Source organism: Kogia breviceps, chromosome X (assembly GCF_026419965.1).
Source record: "Kogia breviceps isolate mKogBre1 chromosome X, mKogBre1 haplotype 1, whole genome shotgun sequence".
Taxonomy (NCBI): domain Eukaryota; kingdom Metazoa; phylum Chordata; class Mammalia; order Artiodactyla; family Physeteridae; genus Kogia; species Kogia breviceps.
Window position 1 is genome coordinate 43,956,269 of NC_081330.1, and position 19,425 is coordinate 43,975,693.

Genomic DNA, 19,425 nt, shown 5'->3' on the forward strand with positions numbered 1-19,425 from the left:
TAAAAAATAAAAAAAAAATAAAAATAGGGCTTCCCTGGTAGCACAGGTGTTGAGGGTCCGCCTGCCGATGCGGGGGGCATGGATTTGTGCCCCGGTCCAGGAGGATCCCGCGTGCCGCGGAGCGACTGGGCCTGTGAGCCATGGCCGCTGGGCCTGCGCGTCCGGAGCCTGTGCTCCACGACGGGAGAAGCCACAGCAGTGAGAGGCCCGCGTACCGCAAAATAAATAAATAAATAAATAAAAGTAAAGTAAATTCAGCTTGATTTCTTTCAAATCATACGAATTTTATTAAAAGAGGGAGAGTTATTCAGTAGCACTGAAGCAAAATTTTGTAGTCAATTTTCAACAAGATACTCTATTATACAATTGTTTAAAAGCTTCAGAATTATTCCTGAAAATAGTTACAGTTAGTTTATTTGGACCTAAACACTCAAAAATGGGATATATACATACACATACATGTGCACACACACAAAATAGAGCAGTTTTGTGAAATCAAACTGGTATAAATAAAAATGTAGATTATCCCACAATCCTCTTCCCTTCCTTCTCTCATCAAACTGCTACCAGTGAAGGCCCAGAAATCTACCAACTACTTAGACCCACCTTTTAGAGCTAGAAATGTATCCTCTTAACTTGGTGTTGGTGTGGTTGTTCACAATAAGAAAAATGGCAATATCCACAGAGGTTTTACAGAGGCAGCTGAGTATTTTGCATGAATATGTCTGTAGCTTAACTGCCACCATATATTATTTACCTGCTCTCTTCCATCAGAAATGCAGCTCACAGTCCACAAGAATGTGAAAAATCCCACCACATAACAGATGTGTCTCTTTACGTATAATTTGGTGGAAGGCAGAGGCTGATGATGAAGTCATTTATCACTAATGAGCTAAAGAATCTAGATCCTGAAAAATAAAATTAGCCACATTGAGGATCTCCTGAGCCATGGATAGAAGGCCAGTCTAAGCACTCCCTGAGGATGGCAGTCTGTTGGTGAAATGAGTATGGAAACTCAAGTTGAGCCACTTGACCTCTCCAGCAACAAGGAAGGAATTTAGTCCCATATGCTCAGTTTGTTTCTGTCAACATTCATTTAATGTTGATCAGGTGGTTTATGCTCTCTGCTCAGGGGACAGAAGAACGACGAATACTGCTTCTTATGAAAAGTTTCAAGCCTTGTAACCCCTCTGAAAATAAATAGTCCAAATACCAGTTCCATTTCTTCCCCTGCAGGCACAAAAAAGGGAAAATTACTTATCAAATATTTCATTTGCTTATTCTCTCCCTCCTCTTCTTTGCCTAGGAAAAGTTCCCAGCATCCTGGATGCACATACCAAGAGCTAGTTCAAGTGGCCAGGTTTGTAACTGAAACTCAGTAACTAAGTAACAGTCAAACCAGAGAGTACCCGAAGTTTAAGGGCTAAATATTCCTTTTATTATATTGGCAAAAAAATTCAGCTGTTCAAATGAACAAGTACTGTGAAATGGAAATGGGTCATCATTCCTGTACTCTAGGAATTTAACATCTAAAACAGACAACACAGACATTATTATATTACTTCCTATATTAAATATGTACACAGCAGAGTTTCTATATTGAGACAATTGTGCTTGGCTTTGTTAAATAGACGCATTACAGTGACACTTTGACTACATGCAAGTGTATTATAAAATAAGATGATGTACAGACACAACAGCAAGAGTCAAACTATGAATAGCTTTATCTATGTAGAGGGTATGTGCCAACAAAGTCACATAAAAGTCACTGGAATTAATTCAGAAGGCAAACACTTCACTTTGACTTTGTCTAGGCATCAGACTTGGGATTTGGGAAAAAGTAAAGGTATAAATTCTTCTGATGAAATGAAGCTTTATGAAATCCCTCAACATGATGAAAATAAATTTACTTACCCGAATAGAGCTCAGGTTTACTTTCCTTTCTTTTGGCCCTTCCTTTCAAAACAAAAACAAAAAACAAACAAGAAGAAAATGGAGAGAAATGGGGATGAAAATATTTGGTTAGCAAAAATTACCAGAAAATTAAGATGGCTCTTCACTATCTGATTCATTTGCTATGTTCTATTCCTACCAACACTCTTGGATTCCTTTTGAATAAGCACCCACTATACCCTTCCATATTTCTTCCTAGAAGCACAAACAGAAAAAAAATAAAATCACAGTGGATAAAGTGAGCACCATTTTGCTAATATTTGGCTTCATTTTTTAAAATTCTGTACTCAGCCACTGGGGTGGAGATGGAAGGTGGGCTTTTTCTGAGGAATATGATTACCTGAATTGAGTTTTGAAGGATGAGGATGAAGTCTGGTGAGGCAGTCTGGGTACCCAGTAGATTCTATGAATTTGTAAGTCTTTATAAAAACTCAGAGCTAGGTGAGCTAGCTAGTTATTCCCCGGCTTGAACTATCACCTATAGTACTTCATTGAAGAGCCATCAATTCTAACAACTTTTTTTAATGTATCACTAAGAAAAAACTCTGCCTATTAAACTACATATAACACAATGCATTTTTAACACTTAGAAGTTTTTATTTTATAATGATTGAAAGAGTTTTAGATGTAGGCAGATTTTGATCATATATCATTTTTACAAACATGAAATGGTAAATATAAACAAAATTAAGCAGTGAAAGTATTTCTAAAACTTCACATTCAGAGTCCAACTCTTCTGAATCACTTTTCTACTCAAGGGTTGTGGATATCTATGTTTTTTTCACACAATATCATCCTCTGTGCCAGAGTGTTGAATATGTAGCATTTCTTAAAGGAACTAATAAAGGCTATGGTGCCTGGGTCCCAACTGCATAAATCTAACCTACTTTTGGCCCTTGCTTCAAGGAAAGTCCATAACATGTATGGTTCACCACTTCCCTCCCTTCTTCCTCCAAGTCATTTGGTTTTGAGAGCTTAAAACGGCATTGTCTCCAATCTTTCCCCCGTGCTGCTGACATCTAATCTGCAAGGTCTGATTCTGGCAATTTGCCTGCGCACACTCAAAAAAAGCAAATGACAACTATATCATGATTGCTGCCTGGCTGACATCGATCACAAGAGGCATCTTGATCTCTGAGAAGTTACAAAAAGTGAAAAAAAATGTGTCTTTTTGGAACTGATGAAGTATAGTCCATGCTGATGAATTCCATATTGATTTCTCTCATTCCAACCACTCTCTTGAGTTCTAAGCCCCTATTTCAAACTGGCGACTTACACTTCTTCTTGTATATCTAACAGGCATCTCAAACTTAAGTAGGTCAAAACGAAACTTGATTCTCAACTTGTCCTCTGCAAAAAACAAAATAACCTGTCCTGTTGTTCTATCAGTATTCCTCTTATTAATAAATGGAACCACCATCAACCCACTTGCTCAATTCAAAAACTCAAAAGTCCTTTCCTTTTTCTCATTCCCACTTCTGATCAAGCCATCAGGCCCTGTCTGCTCTATCTCTGCAGTATATCTCCAATCAGTCCACTTCTATGCATCTTCACTACCACCACTTGCATACAAATCACTATCAATCTATTTTGTCTAGACCAAGAGCCTCCTAATTGGTGCCTCTGCTTCCACTCAGGCCTCCTCTTATAACTCTATCCTCCACTAAAAAGCCAAAGTGATCTCCACTAAACATCAACTCAGACCATACTACAACCCTGCTTAAAAATATTTCACAAAAGACCCCGCATAGCCAAAGCAATCTTGAGGGAAAAAAACGGAGCTGGAGGAATCAGACTCCCTGACTTCAGACTATACTACACAGCTACAGTATTCAAGACAATATGGTACTGGCACAAAAACAGAAATACAGATCAATGAAACAGGATAGAAAGCACAGAGAAAAACCCATGCATATATGGTTACCTTATTTTTGATAAAGGAGGCAAGAATATACAATGGAGAAAAGACAGTCTCTTCAATAAGTGGTGCTGGGAAAACTGGACAGCTACATGTAAAAGAATGAAATTAGAACACTCCCTAACACCATACACAAAAATAAACTCAAAATGGATTAGAGATCTAAATGTAAGACCGGACACATAAAACTCTTAGAGGAAAACATAGGAAGAACACTCTTTGACATAAATCACAGCAACATATTTTTTGATCCACCTCCTAGAGTAATGAAAATAAAAACAAAAATAAACAAATGGGACCTAATGAAACGTCAAAGCTTTTGCACAGCAAAGGATACCATAAACAAGACCAAAAGACAACCCTCAGAATGGGAGAAAATATTTGCAAATGAAGCAACTGACAAAGGATGAATCTCCAAAAGTTATAAGGAACTCATGCAGCTCAATATTAAAAAAACAAAGAACCCAATCCAAAAATGGGCAGAAGACCTAAATAGACATTTCTCCAAAGAAGATATACAGATTGCCAACAAACACATGAAAGAATGCTCAACATCATTAATCATTAGAGAAATGCAAATCAAAACTACAATGAGATATCATCTCACACCAGTCAGAATGGCCATCATCAAAAAATCTACAAACAATAAATGCTGGAGAGGGTGTGGAGAAAAGGGAACACTCTTGCACTGTTGGTGGGAATGTAAATTGATACAGCCACTATGGAGAACAGTACGGAGGTTCCTTAAAAAACTACAAATAGAACTACCATATGACCCAGAAATCCCACTACTGGGCATATACCCTGAGAAAACCGTAATTCAAAAAGAGTCATGTATCAAAATGTTCATTGCAGCTCTATTTACAATAGCCAGGAGATGGAAGCAACCTAAGTGTCCGTCATCAGATGAATGGATAAAGATGTGGCACATATATACAATGGAATATTATTCAGCCATAAAAAGAAATGAAATTGAGTTATTTGTACTGAGGTAGATGGACCTAGAGTCTGTCATACAGAGTGAAGTTAAAGTCAGGAAGAGAAAAACAAATACCATATGCTAACACATATATATGGAATCTAAGGGGAAAAAAGGTCATGAAGAACCTAGGGGTCAGATGGGAATAAAGACACAGACCTACTGGAGAATGGACTTGAGGATATGGGGGGAGGGGTAAGCTGTGATGGGGTGGGAGAGTGGCATGGATATATATACACTACTGGGCATGCGGTGGATAACTGGTGGGAGGCAGCCATGTGGCATGGGGAGATCAGCTCGGTGCTTTGTGAATGCCTGGGGGGGTGGGATAGGGAAGGTGGGAGGGAGGGAGACACAGGAGGGGGGAGATATGGGAACGTATGTATATGTATGGCTGATTCACTCTGTTATAAAGCAGAAACTAACACACCATTGTGAAGCAATTATACTCCAATAAAGATGTTAAAAATAAATAAATTTTTTTAAAAAGAATTAAACAACAACAAAAAAATAAAAAGTATTATCAAAACAACAAGGTCCTACTGTATAGCACAGGAAACTATATTCAATATCTTGTAATAAACCATAATGGAAAAGAAAAGAATTTTTTTTTTTTTTTTTTTTTTTTTTTTTTGCGGTACGCAGGCCTCTCACTGTTGCGGCGTCTCCCATTGTGGAGCACAGGCTCCAGATGCGCAGGCTCAGCAGCCATGGCTCGTGGACCCAGCTGCTCCGTGGCATGTGGGATCTTCCTGGACCAGGGCATGAACCCGTGTCCCCTGCATCAGCAGGTGGACCCTCAACCACTGCGCCACCAGGGAAGCCCCAAGAAAAGAAATTTTTATTTAAAAAAACGTATTATCAATAAATTACATAAATGATATAAAATAGAGAAATTCTAGAAAAATAAATGTTGAGAGTGACTCAAGAAGAAACAGAATATCTGAATAGACCTATAATAAGAAAAGAGGCTGAATAGTAATTTGAAACCTTCCCATTAAAAAAAGCCCATGACCAGATGGCTTCATGGGTAAAATTTACCAAATATTTAAAGAAGAATTAATACCAATCCTTCACAAACTCTTCGAAAGAACAGGAGAGAGAATACTTCCTAACTTATTTTTTGAGGCCAGAATTAACCTGAAACCAAAACCAGACAGACATCATGAGGAGAAACCAATATCCCTTATCCTCCACAATCTACTGAGAGACTAAATCTGCAGGAAATTATGCTAGGTGAAATAAGCCAAACACAGAAGGGCAAATACTACAAGATACCACTTATATGATGAATCTGAAATAATCAAACTCATAGAAGCAGAGAGTAGACTGGTCATGGCCAGGGCCTGGGTGGAGAAAGAAATGAGGAGGCATTAAAAAAATAAGGACAAGTGATAAAAGAAAAAATTAATAGAGTTCATCAAAATTTAAAACTTTTGTGCTTCAAAAGATACCAACCAAAAAATGAAAAGACACCCCAAAGAATAGGAGAAAACTTTGCAAATCATGTATCGGATAAGCAACTTGAATCTAGAATACAGACTTGAGTCTTATAAGCCATTAAGACAAATAACCTAATTTAAAAATGGGCAAAGGACTGTTGGTGGGAATGTAAATTGATACAGCCACTATGGAGGTTCCTTAAAACAGATAGTTCTAAAAATAGAACTATCATATGACCCAGCAATCCCCCTACTGGGCATATACCCTGAGAAAACCATAATTCAAAAGGACACATGTACCACAATGTTCATTGCAGCACTATTTACAATAGCCAGGACGTGGAAGCAACCTAAGTGTCCACTGACCGATGAATGGATAAAGAAGATGTGGCACGTATATACAATGGAATATTACTCAGCCATAAAAAGAAATGAAATTGAGTTATTTATAGTGAGGTGGATGGACCTAGAGTCTGTCATACAGAGTGAAGTAAGTCAGAAAGAGAAAAACAAATACCGTATGCTAACACATATATATGGAATCTAAAAATAAAATGGTTCTGAAGAACCTAGGGGCAGGACAGGAATAAAGACACAGACATTGATTGACATGTTTACACTGATGTGTATAAAATTGATGACTAATAACGACCTGCTGTATAAAAAAATAAAATTCAAAAAAAAGAAAAAAATGACACAGACATAGAGAATGGACTTGAGTACACAGGGAGCGGGAAGGGTAAGCTGGGACGAAGTGAGAGAGTGGCATGGACATATACACACTACCAAGCGTAAAATAGATACCTAGTGGGAAGCAGCTGCATAGCACAGGGAGATCAGCTCAGTGTTCTGTGACCACCTAGAGGGGTGGGATAGGGAGGGTGGGAGGGAGACGCAAGAGGGAGGAGATATGGGGATGTATGTATGTGTATAGCTGACTCACTGTTTCACAGCAGAAACTAACATGCCATTGTTTAGCAGTTATACTCCAATAAACATGTTTAAAAAAAAAGCAGATTCTGGATATCACCCCAGTTAGTAAATCAAAATGTCAGGATGGAAGCAATCAAGGATGTATACTTTGGAAAAGCAGCCCGGGTACTTCTGCTGCTGAGTCAGGGTAGAATCCCTGCTCAAGCCCTATAATTCTGCTTAAATTCCTCAAACATAGCATGCTCTAACATAGGGGTCCACAAACCACATCCAGTCCAATGCCTGTTTTTGTAAATAAACTTATGGAACACAACTATGCCTGTTTGTTTACTCATTGTCTATAGCACCTTCCACGCTACAACAGCAAGGTTGAGTAATCTTGACAGTGACCATGTGGCCTGCAAAGCCTGAAATATTTACAGTCTGGCCCTCCACAGAAAAAGTTTGCTGTTCCCTGTTCTAGCTTTGCACTTCTCCTCAAATACTGCTCCTGTCTTGACAAGCTCATACTCATCCTTCAAAACTACAATTAGCATCACTTCTGTAAAGCCTGAACTGGCTTTACAGGAGGCCCCCTGCATATTTTTTCATCATTCTCTGTACTTTCCCTATATTATTCATCATTCTTTATTATAAGATGTCTGTTTAATGACTGCCTCCCTGACTAGATTCCAAGCTCTATGAGGGGAGTACTCAGATGTATCTTGTTCACCACAGTGCCTGGTTCTTACATGAATATATTAAACATTTACTCGATGAATATCTCCCCCGTTCTATGCACTTTTTCATTTTGTTAGATTTCTCAGTGTTCCAGTCTGTTCAGGGAATTCTGAATCCAGATTATATCAGTGTATTTGTAATCCCATCCTGTTGTGTCATCCACACATATGATATGCACACCACTTGAGTTCTCTGAGTCATTGATAATGTTGAAAATGACAGGGCTGGTGTAAAATCCTGAGAAGACCCCCTTGCTTACATACTGATATCAACCCATTAAATCAGCAGTCTTTGGCTAAGACTCCAACTCTAATTATAACATCATCTAGCCTACATTTTCCATCTTGCCTAGAAGGATTTTACTAAAGCTTCAACTTCTCTGTACCCTTTTCTTACATGGCACCACCTCTACCCAGGTAGAACTGAACTAATATTCACTCCCCCATCTTTCTCACAATTGTATCTCTTCTCACTTCACCTAACTGTATTGCAGTAATGTTCACAAATTTGTCTCTGCCACAAGCCCAAGCTCTTTGTGGGTAGAAACTAATTACTTAAGTTAACTTTGAATCCCCAGAGCCTAGCACAATGCCCAAAAGTTAGCTGATACTCAAAAAGTATGACTGAACATGTCTTGCAATTCAGACACGCTAAATTTATGGTGTTTCCTATTTCTGCCATCATAGTATTCCTATAGAAAATCTAAAAATCATTTAAATACTCTTACCTGTAGCAGAAAGAAAACAGCATAACTCAAAAGAGCAGGATGATGGACTAAATTTAAACTGTTTTTGTACTCTGCTACTGAAGCTTTATCTAAGACTTCGGGTTCAATACATAATCCTTTCTGGAAGGGTTTGGATGTCCACAGGCAACCAACCATGGCTGTCAAATAGTGATTAAATTCTTGATAGGTCTTGCTGCTGAAGCTGAACTCTGATTTTGTCTATTGGGAATGAAAAAAAATTGTCATTATCACCTATTCTCCCTTTCCTTCTTATTCCCAACAGATCATATATCTCTACACTCAATTTTTAAACAATGGTGATTTAAAACAGAGATTCATCATCCATACCTTTTGTACCAACTCATTCTTCTTTGCAGCAGTCAAATTTTTACGATACCTAAAGACAGAACAAAGAGAACTTTTATCATTAAATACCTTTGATATGTAAACATAAACAAAAGTTTACATTTTAAATGTAAATATATGCATATACACAAATATCCAGCTGTCTAAGTTTTTTTTCCTTTTGTGGTACATTTTCCTTAAAGAATAAAAATTAATAGAGGCTCAAATACTGAGTTGTATAATTAGGATAAGTATTTGTAAATTTAAGATATGCATTTAAGATATGACTTTGTTGGGGGCTTCCCTGGTGGCGCAGTGGTTGAGAATCCGCCTGCCGATGCAGGGGACACGGGTTCGTGCCCCAGTCCGGGAAGATCCCACATGCCGCGGAGCGGCAGGGCCCGTAAGCCATGGCCGCTGAGCCAAAAAAAAAAAGATATGACTCTGTAAATTATACTTCAATTAAAAAAGGAAATGCTTTTAATGTTTCACTGTTAAAAATTAATAGAGGCTCAAAAGCAGTCACTGATACAAAACATATTACAAAACATATTTTCCTAATGTGGAAAAAAAGGTGCAGTAGAAAGGATAAAGGGAAAACTTAGAGATGTAATCTTTTCTTGCCTGAGAACTATTCTAAGTAGCTTTTCAACATTTTAACCTTGGCATAATCTCATAAGTTACGCCAACAGTGTCTACACTTATGGGCTAAAAAGAGCAATTTCAGTCCATAAGTGAAAAAATTAGAAGAGATCAGAAATAATACTTACAGTTTCATATAATTGGTAATGGCTCCCCTTATCTCCCAGAAAACGTTCTTTTTACCAGAGAAGCTATGTAGACTTAAACCAGTTGTCAGTAAATGACTAATTATAGTTTGAGACACAGCAATGAGAATTAACAATGCTGAGTGCAGCGGTACCACTGCACAAAATATCCTTAACTGTTAATTCTTTTAATCCATATCCCCCACAGTGACATTTTAAAAACACAGTTAAAATAGTCCCATGTTGGAAGGTCATTCCCGAAAGCAAGCCATGTTTCCTTTTTCCAAAGGTCCTGGCAGAAAATGGATAACAATTTTATTGTATTTAATATTTCACTGTATTATATACAATAAACTTATTGTAGTATATTCATAAATTATTGTATAGCTGGAAAAGGAAGATGGAATTATGATGTATTAATTCATAAAATGGTAAAAAGGCTTTGTACCTGTCCATAATGTAACAGAGCTGGTTCAGGATACTGGAATCCAGGCTGAGGAGTGCGGGATAGAAGACCCCAGGAGGAAACAACACCACCAATGGAAGGTTATAATTTATATATATGTCACACACCTTTTGGGAAGAATGACAACACCAGTATATAAATTATTCCTCAGAACTCCTCAATCAACTTCACTCAAAGAATCACCACTAGAGAATAAGCAATTATATAACATCAGGTTTGGGCCTGCCTGATTCATAAATAGAATACGTAGCCACAACCTGCTTAAAAATCTACCTCACCAAACAGCAACCTTATGATAGAGGATTATTTCTGCAAGGTAGTTATTAAAATCTTTTATTTTTTCTGGGGAGAGATCTTAGAGTTAGGGAGAAAGGGGAAGGGAGCATTTCTTTCTTCTTAAGTCCTATAAATACTGAATTATCTAGCCGTCAACCGGGAAAACAAAGGAGCATGCTTCCAAGCAAATATAACACAAGACAACTAGGTATCAATGAAGGGAAGAAGCCAGGAAAACTGAGATTACTAGGTACTTTCTGGATAATAGTTCTGTCTAGGTTGAATACTATAAAACAATAGAAGAGGACCAGAATCATAGGTACTGGGAGAAATAAGGCAGTTGAAAGGTGGGAGTAGAGAGCTAAAGAAATAAAAGGTATTTTTGCTTTTTTACCAGGAGTTGGAAATGTACAATGGATGAGCAAGAAGTGATACTAAAGACAGACTTCTGTCTAGGGCCAGCATTATTCAGGGGAACGTCTATTAAAGTGGTACCTGGACTTCAAAAAAAAGCATTTGCTTTTTCCCCTTTGTTTTATGCATGTCAATTATTCAGGCCAGAATACAATCATTAACTTCAGAATACTAGCTTATCTCAAGTATGCTAATAAGGTCATAGTCCAACTTAATAGTTGTGCATAACATTTAAACAATAGACCAGTAAAGCAGACAGCCATCACAAAAATCTAAGTAGGGAAAAATGGGATGTGTACTACCTTCTCATAGAAATCCAAAATAAAGTGCAGCAAGAAAGTACTGTTGTTTTCCAAGCGCACTGCAGTAGTGGACAGCCACCCTACATAGTGAATCAGTTTAGACACAGAGTTCATGGATCCACCTAAAGTTGTCTCTCTGCAATAAGAAACCAAGATCCATATTAGCAAAAGTCCTCACATTTTCCAAGCTAAAGCTAGATTGAATATACAGCAGAAAGTCGGTGGGAATTTCAGAAAACAATCAGTGCTCCAATGTATAATTCACATTTTTTTAAACTGCAGTGATTAATTATAAAACTATACAGCCCTCTAGGGAACCATTAAGATCAATTCACAGAACATCCCTGAGCAACCATTCTACTAGTAAATACCAGAGAAAGAAAGGATTAAGCTCCAGACTTTAGATAATATCACCAATGTCCAGGGACTATAGCAGTCAGCAAATTAGTTTCTAAGTATCCAAACCCAGTTTTGCCTGAATTCCTGAACTAAAATGCTGTTAAAAATATTTTCACTTTAATTTAACTGGAATTCAATTCTAAAACTGAATGAGTAAAATTTTTGGCATCTTTCATTCTTCTAGTAAAAACCAGATCTAGATATTTTATGTTCTTCCCAAATCAATGAACCATGTCTCTTTAAATTACACATGGGTATAATTGGTTCAATCCATCCATCTCCCCACCCCTCTCCTTCAATCCACTGTTGAGTGGATTAGGAAAAGACTGGGAAATGTGATTTCATAGCTTTACCCTCAGATCTAGGTAGCCAAAAATGGTTATGCACAAGGAAAAAGGAATAGCATATAGTCTTAGAGCCTGAGATAATGATAACTCTACCATTACCCATCACCATGATGATTCAGTGCCAGAGAAAGCAGGGAAATATTAAGAGACCATTCAAATAGGTGGGCATACATACAGTCAACCCATCACTTGCAAAACTATACTTTATGATTTCTGGCAGCACCTGACAAATGTGTCTGAAATAATTTGTAAAATGAAGATTGCTCAGGTAGCATCTTTGAAAGTGTTTCTCCACAGGACACTACTGGCATTTTGGATGACACAATTCACCATTCAGGACTGCCTCCTACTCCCCATCCACTACAGAACGTTTAGCACCTCTGGCTCCTAACCACTAAAAGATGTTAGCACCCTCTTCCCAGTCACTGTGCCAACCAAAAATGCCCCCTGGAGAGCCACTGCTAAGAATGGTTTCCCACCCTTCTCTCCTTGTTATCTACAACTACAATTTATTCCCTCTTTGACAGTCATATGGCATATGGTCTTATGATGGAGACATAGCATTACACTCATATGTCCAAGATAGAAAATTATTGAGAACTTAAGAGCTATATTATATAATGCCAAGTAGTATTATGACAAGCAAAGTTACCTATAATTGTGTCCATTTATTTGTTTAAAGAATTTTAGAAAGCAGAGCCCCTCTGTAAATGCCCTCTCAAAATTTATGACACTAATTAAAAAGGATCCTAGGATTTTTAGAAAGAAAATTTAGAAATCATAAAGCACCTGTATTCGGGTGCCTAAGACTTACATTGCAAATTGGCCAAAGATTATAAATGCAAACATACTATTCTTAATAGAATTGAGGTGTTTAAAGAGGTTAACTATTAAAACGGAATTTCTTTATGATAGTGGTTCTCAAACTTTAGCTTGCACCAAAATTATGGAAGCATTTGTTAAAACACAGATTACTGTGCTTTACCTCCAGAGTTTACTTCAGTAGGTCTAGGGTAGTACCTGAGAATTTGTATCTCTACAAGACCCCTGGTGATGCTGATGCTGATGCTGCTGGTCCAGGGACCACACTTTGAGAAGCACTGCTTTACAAGATACTTTCACTACTCACTAATGCTCCATTTCCTTCTAAAAGTGATCAGATAATACACGATATGTGGAAGCAATGCAATAATAAATATGAAGAATTAAAGTTTCTAGGCAACTCCCAAGAAGCTTCTATTCTCTTAACAAAGTAGGAGATAACTATAGGGAAAAGAACATGTAGAAAAATAGATCTGGGCTAATCTAACTAAGCCAACCAACAGCTACTTGCAGTTGGAGCTAAGGGATCCTTATCTTATAAAGTAACAATGTGACTGATAAAACAGGGAATTTGAACATCCATTAGATATTTGAACATATTAAGAACTATAAATTTTTTAGGTGTTATACTGGTATCATTTTTCAACAGCTGAAATGATGTCTGGGTTTTGCTTAAAAAATAATCTAGTACAAAGGAGGAAAGTGAGGGGTGTTATAGATGAAAAATAGTTAACCATGAGTTGATAACTGTTGAAGCCGGGTGATGCGTATATAAGGGTAACAATTGTACTATTTTCTCTACTTTTGAATATGTTTGTAATTTTCTATAATACAAAAAATAATAATGTTAAAAAAGAATACAGGAGCAGCAAAAGACTCTAGGTAGAAAGAGTCAAAAACACCTGATCAGGCAGTTCCTTGAAATTCAGTCAAGGCTTTTACTTTCACTTTGAGGTTTCACATTTAACAGTAATTAACATAATAGAAATTCAGGGCTCTTTTTAAATTACAAAGTGAAAATAAATTAATATATATAAGCAAAATACATCAGAGAAACATAAAAAAATCTGTACAGCAAAATTATAGATCTTCCTAGCCATCATCAAAATTGACTTCACATATAAGCAAGAATATATTTTATAAAATGAGCTAAACTGAATGGAAATCAAAGTTGCAAGTTCTAACGTCAGCTAGCCAATGTTTTGCTATATTAACTCCTGCAAGTGACTCAGAGGCTTGGGGGTTGCTTTCTGACTTATAGAATAAAACTTGAAGAATTAACCTTCCTCACAGGACTGTGGGAAAGAGTGAAAAGTAACAAAAAACATTTTTTTTAGAAAAGTACAATTAAGCATTTACATGAAGCAATTAGGTTTTATGCCACACTATTAAACTCCATATGCAAACAGTTTTGTAGAGATCAACTCTTATGGAGGGTTATAACTCACAGAGGACTGTTCATCAAAGATTTCATGTGGATGTCCACAGAAAGCCACAACAGCCAATTCTGCAGTAGCTCTTTCAGACACTGAAGAACACTACACTGTGGACACAAAACAAAAAAATCATCAGACATACTATAGTGCTGAGAACTAACAGACTAAACCAGAGGCTTAGAGGTGGAATGGACTGTGGAGATAACCACATCCAATTCAGAACCCAATAGCTGCTGCTCCAACCTAATCGGTCGCCAAGAGACAGATTAATGCAAGTACAAGTTTATTGTACCATTTTCTCTACAAGCCTGCCCCCAGCTTATCAGTGAGGAACAGACTCTTGTTTCTCTAAATTACATTCATTCATAACATATATTACATCACCCACCCCTTATTATCTCCCCTCAGAGATCCTTTGAAGTTGCTACAGATAGGAGTTTCCCACCCTTTTCGCCTTGTGTCTACAACTGCAATTTACTCTTTTTGTTGGTCATAAAATTTATCTTCTGTGATTGTGGAAAACAAACAATCCTATAGTTTTTTTCTTTGTCAGGCCTTGCCTTGATTTCCCAGGGACTCATTCACATACAAAAAATATAGTCTTGAAATAAGTGTCCCTGGAACACTTATAACGATAAATCATAATATCTATAAATTTGAAAGCAATCCATACCATCCCAAAACCTAACACAGGAAACCTTTCTTAAATATCCTTAATAAATGATGGTCTAGATACTATTTATATTTGAGTATCTCCAGTGATAGAATGCTTATTACTGCTACTTCATAGCACAGTTCAATTAATATTTTTTTAGGGACTTCCCTGGTGGCGCAGTGGTTAAGAATCCACCTGCCAATGCAGGGGACACGGGTTCGATCCCTGGTCCAGGAAGATCCCACATGCCACAGGGCAACTAAGTCCGTGCGCCACAACTACGGAGCCTGCGCTCTAGAGCCCGTGAACCACAACTACTGAACCCACGTGCTGCAACTACTGAAGCCTGCATGCCTAGAGCCCGTGCTCCTCAACAAGAGAAGCCACCGCAATGAGAAGCCCATGAACCACAATGAAGAGTAGCCCCAGCTCACTGCAACTAGAGAAAGCTCATGTGCGGCAACAAAGACCCAACACAGCCAAAAATAGATAAATAAAAAAATTAATTAAAAAATATTTTTTTTTTAGAAATTGACACCTCACATTCAGGTTATAAATATGTTCAAGTTGAAATCAACCTTGGAATAACCTAAAACAATCTTCTATTTTAGTGTCAATTTAACACTTGAAATATTCAATATTACTATGACATATTCAGAAAATCTCCACTCACCTACTCTACCCCATCCAGCCTCCACATTAAAGGAAGGCATGAGATTCTTATGTTTATGAGAAAGGGGCATGAGCTTAAAACAAAAATGGTTGAGAAGCACAGCTCTACACTCTTAAATTATGGTCTCCAACTTCATCTGGGCCCTTAATGAAGCTCAATAATCCTTTTACTATATTTCTCTTCAATTAGCTGTCTCTCTCTCCCATTATTTTTAATGGCTAAGCACATAACACTGTCTTGAAGCCCCCTACTCAATTCTGTCCTCTACAATGCACTTCCTATTTTGAGAAATTTAACATTTTAGGCACAAGTATTCCAATTTCTTGCTCTTTTTTCAAACTGTACAAATATATCTATATGTCCACCTATCTCTACGTCCTCATCCCCAATCTTACAGAATAAGCAGTACCTCCCAACCTCTTACCACCCATTTAAGCAAATCCCTTTACCTAGTCTTAAACCAATACCTTCATGCTTTTTCTGAAACCCTGCACTGTCAATTATCCCTCATCTTTCCCCCATCTTCAACCTCTCCCTCTTCTCATCTGGCTCCTTGCATCCTATCTATAAACATGTGTAGGTTTTTCTCACTCTGGGGACAAAGAAAATTACAACCTTCCCTTGATTCAAAGTCCCACTACAGCTCTCTCTCTCTCTCTACCTCTTCTTTTTAGCCAGACTTTTGGAAACAGTCAATACTCATTGTTTTGTCTTCATTTCTCATCAACTCCTCAACCTCCACAATTTGGTCTTTACCCCCACACTCCACTGAACCTGCTCACAAAGGTAGCCAAGACCTCTGTATTATCAATTCCAAAAGAAACTTTTTTTTGGTCCATATCTTTCTGGACCCTCTTGGGACATGTAGCAACATTATCCCTTCACTCCTTCTTGATAGCCTGTATTCTCTCTGTTTCTTTGGCACTACTGTTCTCCTGGCTCTTTTCATACCTCTTGAAAAGGTTCCTTCATAGAAACCTCCTTTTCAGTGAGAATTAAACAGTGAGCATTCCCCTGATTTCTGTCTTTGGTCTACTATCTGTTTCTCTTCCTCTCCCCACCCCCCACTCTCAAATATAAATATATGCATGTGTGTTTAAATGTATATATACTTATTAGGCTGGAACATATGAAACTGCCAATTGTCAAACATCTTTGACCTATTAGGTTAAACCTATTCATATGGCTTAACCTAATATTTACAGATAAATAGCACTCCAGACTGGTGGAATAAGAGAAGAAATAAAGAATAACTGAATTAGAAGATCAGAAGAGAATCACAGAAAGTTGCAAAATGAAGTCTCTGAAAATGTGTTATCTGGGAGAAGCAGTGTGTATTGTCATGTGAATGACATGACATGGTAAGGTAGAAAGTTACAAATAATATAAATAAACCTTGAATCCAAGTTAATGTGATAGGTAATTATAAAGTACCACTTGATTATGAAAAACACTAACCAGGACAATACATTTTTCCTGTAAATGTGGCGAACAGTAAGTGATTTAAGGTGAAAAAAAGTTATAAAAGAAACATTACTTATATTGTCACTCTTTTAGAAAAGGAATAACCATTCTATAAGAAAGTGGCTCTCAAACTTAGTCCTGGAAGCCACAGTGGGTTTTTTTTGGAGCACACTGCAAAATAGTAACAACTTTTAATTTTATTATATAAGATTAGAACAATTTTATTAGCAGAAAATGACTATATTATAACATATAGTGGGTGCTCAATACATATTTGAGAAATGAATGTGTATCTACAAAATTATCAACCACAACAATCAAATTAAGTATGCTTAAGTTATTTCCCAGTTTGTTTTTATTAATACTCATTTGCCACCTGTTCATTCACTTTGTCATCTGTTACAGTTCAGGAAAATTACATGTAAAAAAACCTTAAAAACAGAAGATTCTACACATTAACTTTGATTTGAATGATGCAGCACCTCAAGTCCAAGTCCAAGCAACTCCTGTTACAAAACACTGCTATAGTGTGGGTTTGAAACTGTGTACCACCAGCCACAGATTAATATTTCCTATTGAATCTAAGCAAGACAATTTTTTTACCTTGAAATAAATAGTTGATGTAAAGAAGAGCCGTGATAGATGGTCAAAAAGAAGTGGTTTCACCTCTAAAAATAATAAAAAAAGGTATTCAATCCTTTTAATTAACATTACATTGAATTAAGTGACTCCAAATTTTCGTGATACATACCAGAGAAGCTACTAAAAGGAATCCAGCTCACAAGTTGAAGGAACTGTGATCGACAACAGAGGCCATCCCAGAGAGGAAGGCTCTTATACAGGAATGCTTCACAGGAATAAAACCCCTCCTGTAACACAAGTTGATAGTAAAACCTTGCATGGAACTCTTCAGTAGTAATTACTCTTGAAACAACCAGTTTACTTTGTGCTATAGTTGTTTTTCCCTTAGACTAATTTTTTTGTCACAAATATAATTAAAAGCCTTGGATTAGGTGCCAGACTTTCTCATGAAAAGGATCAGATGATTAATATTTGGATACATTACCATCTTTATCAACATAGTTTTCAAACACCATAAAACTTTACCAATTGGAAAGAAGGTAAGAAGTCAAGTTTATGGAATATTTTTAAAGATAAATGAAATTGTATTATTTTGGAGTACATGACAGTCAATAGAGTGTATACAATGTTGTATAATAAGGCTGGAATTTCATTAGGGGCCATAGACCAAACCCAAACTCTGGGCAGCACCATCTGGAGAGGCCTGAATGTCTAGGCTGCCTCTGTTTTTACCAGAGTGAAGATCCGGGGTTTTCCCTTTTAACTTTGTTGTCCTGAGCCTTAAATAGTGGCGTGCACCAAGACTCTATTCTGGACCTTCTTTTCATGACATGAATTCTCTGGACAATCACATCTATAACATAGCTAAAACCACCACCTATATCATGAGGAGTCCTAAATTTCTGCATCTCTGGCCCAAATCTCATTGCTGAGCTATAGACTCATTATCTGCCTACTGGACCTCTTAAATATCCCACAGGCATCTTTCAAATAAAATATATCTTTCATTCCTAGCCTGCTTTTCTTATATTCCCATCATCATCCTCCCAAGCAGGAAATCTAAAAAATCAACCTAAATTCATCCTTTCACCCTCACCACCGTTATCCACACCCAACTTCTAATTCAATGGTTTCACACCAAACCCTTAAGATTTATTCAACAAACATTTATTGAGAATCTCTTTTGTATCAGGTACCAAGTTGAACACCCATACATGAAGAAAAGTTAGACATGGTTCCCACCTGTCCAGAGCTCATAATGTGTGGAAAAACAGATGCTGAAAGTACCATGATACAGGTAAACACAGAGAGCTAAGGAAGCACGTAGAACAAACATCTAACCCAGACTGAGTAAAGGCTTCTTGATGGTGTTGATACCTGAGTGGCAGCTTAAAAGTACAACTCAGGGTTACCCAGGCCAAATAATTAATTGGCTGGAACATATCTGACAATCAAAAAATGTTTGTTGATTATAATGACACAAGTAGTGACCCTATGAGATTTATCTTACTGGCTAATTCAATTAATTTCATGCATTCAATTACATCTTCAGTTTGTTCTCTTAAATTATAGACCTTTCTCTCTTTTTTGGGGGGGTGGGAGGCTCACGGGATTTTAGCTCCCTGACCAGGGATTGAACCCAGGCCCTCGGCAGTGAGAGCACTGGAGTCCTAACCACTGGACAGCTAGGGAATTCCCTAGATCTTTCTTATTTGCATAATTTAACAAATTCTTTCTTCAAATCCAACAGTACAAAGATAAACGACAGTGCAACTTGGCTCCATTTATAATGAATTTTGAATTGA

At 37.3% G+C, this 19,425-nt stretch overlaps 1 protein-coding gene across 2 annotated transcripts in view; it reads right to left on the reverse strand.

Moving 5' to 3' along the window:
- Positions 1-257: 257 nt before the first annotated feature.
- The window catches only part of CENPI (centromere protein I), a 44,333-nt gene continuing 25,165 nt past the window's right edge, over positions 258-19,425 (reverse strand). The window contains exons 13-21 of one of the 2 annotated variants that reach the window (XM_059051033.2): positions 17,790-17,907; positions 17,642-17,706; positions 14,259-14,353; positions 11,243-11,378; positions 10,233-10,357; positions 9,021-9,069; positions 8,673-8,891; positions 1,915-1,956; positions 258-1,230 (exon numbers count right to left, since the gene is read on the reverse strand). In XM_059051033.2, coding sequence (XP_058907016.1) covers positions 1,129-1,230; positions 1,915-1,956; positions 8,673-8,891; positions 9,021-9,069; positions 10,233-10,357; positions 11,243-11,378; positions 14,259-14,353; positions 17,642-17,706; positions 17,790-17,907 — 951 coding nt within the window. In that variant the 3' untranslated portion in view covers positions 258-1,128. The remainder of the gene's footprint in view (positions 1,231-1,914; positions 1,957-8,672; positions 8,892-9,020; positions 9,070-10,232; positions 10,358-11,242; positions 11,379-14,258; positions 14,354-17,641; positions 17,707-17,789; positions 17,908-19,425) is intronic. The other variant, XM_059051034.2, reaches the window with a different exon arrangement.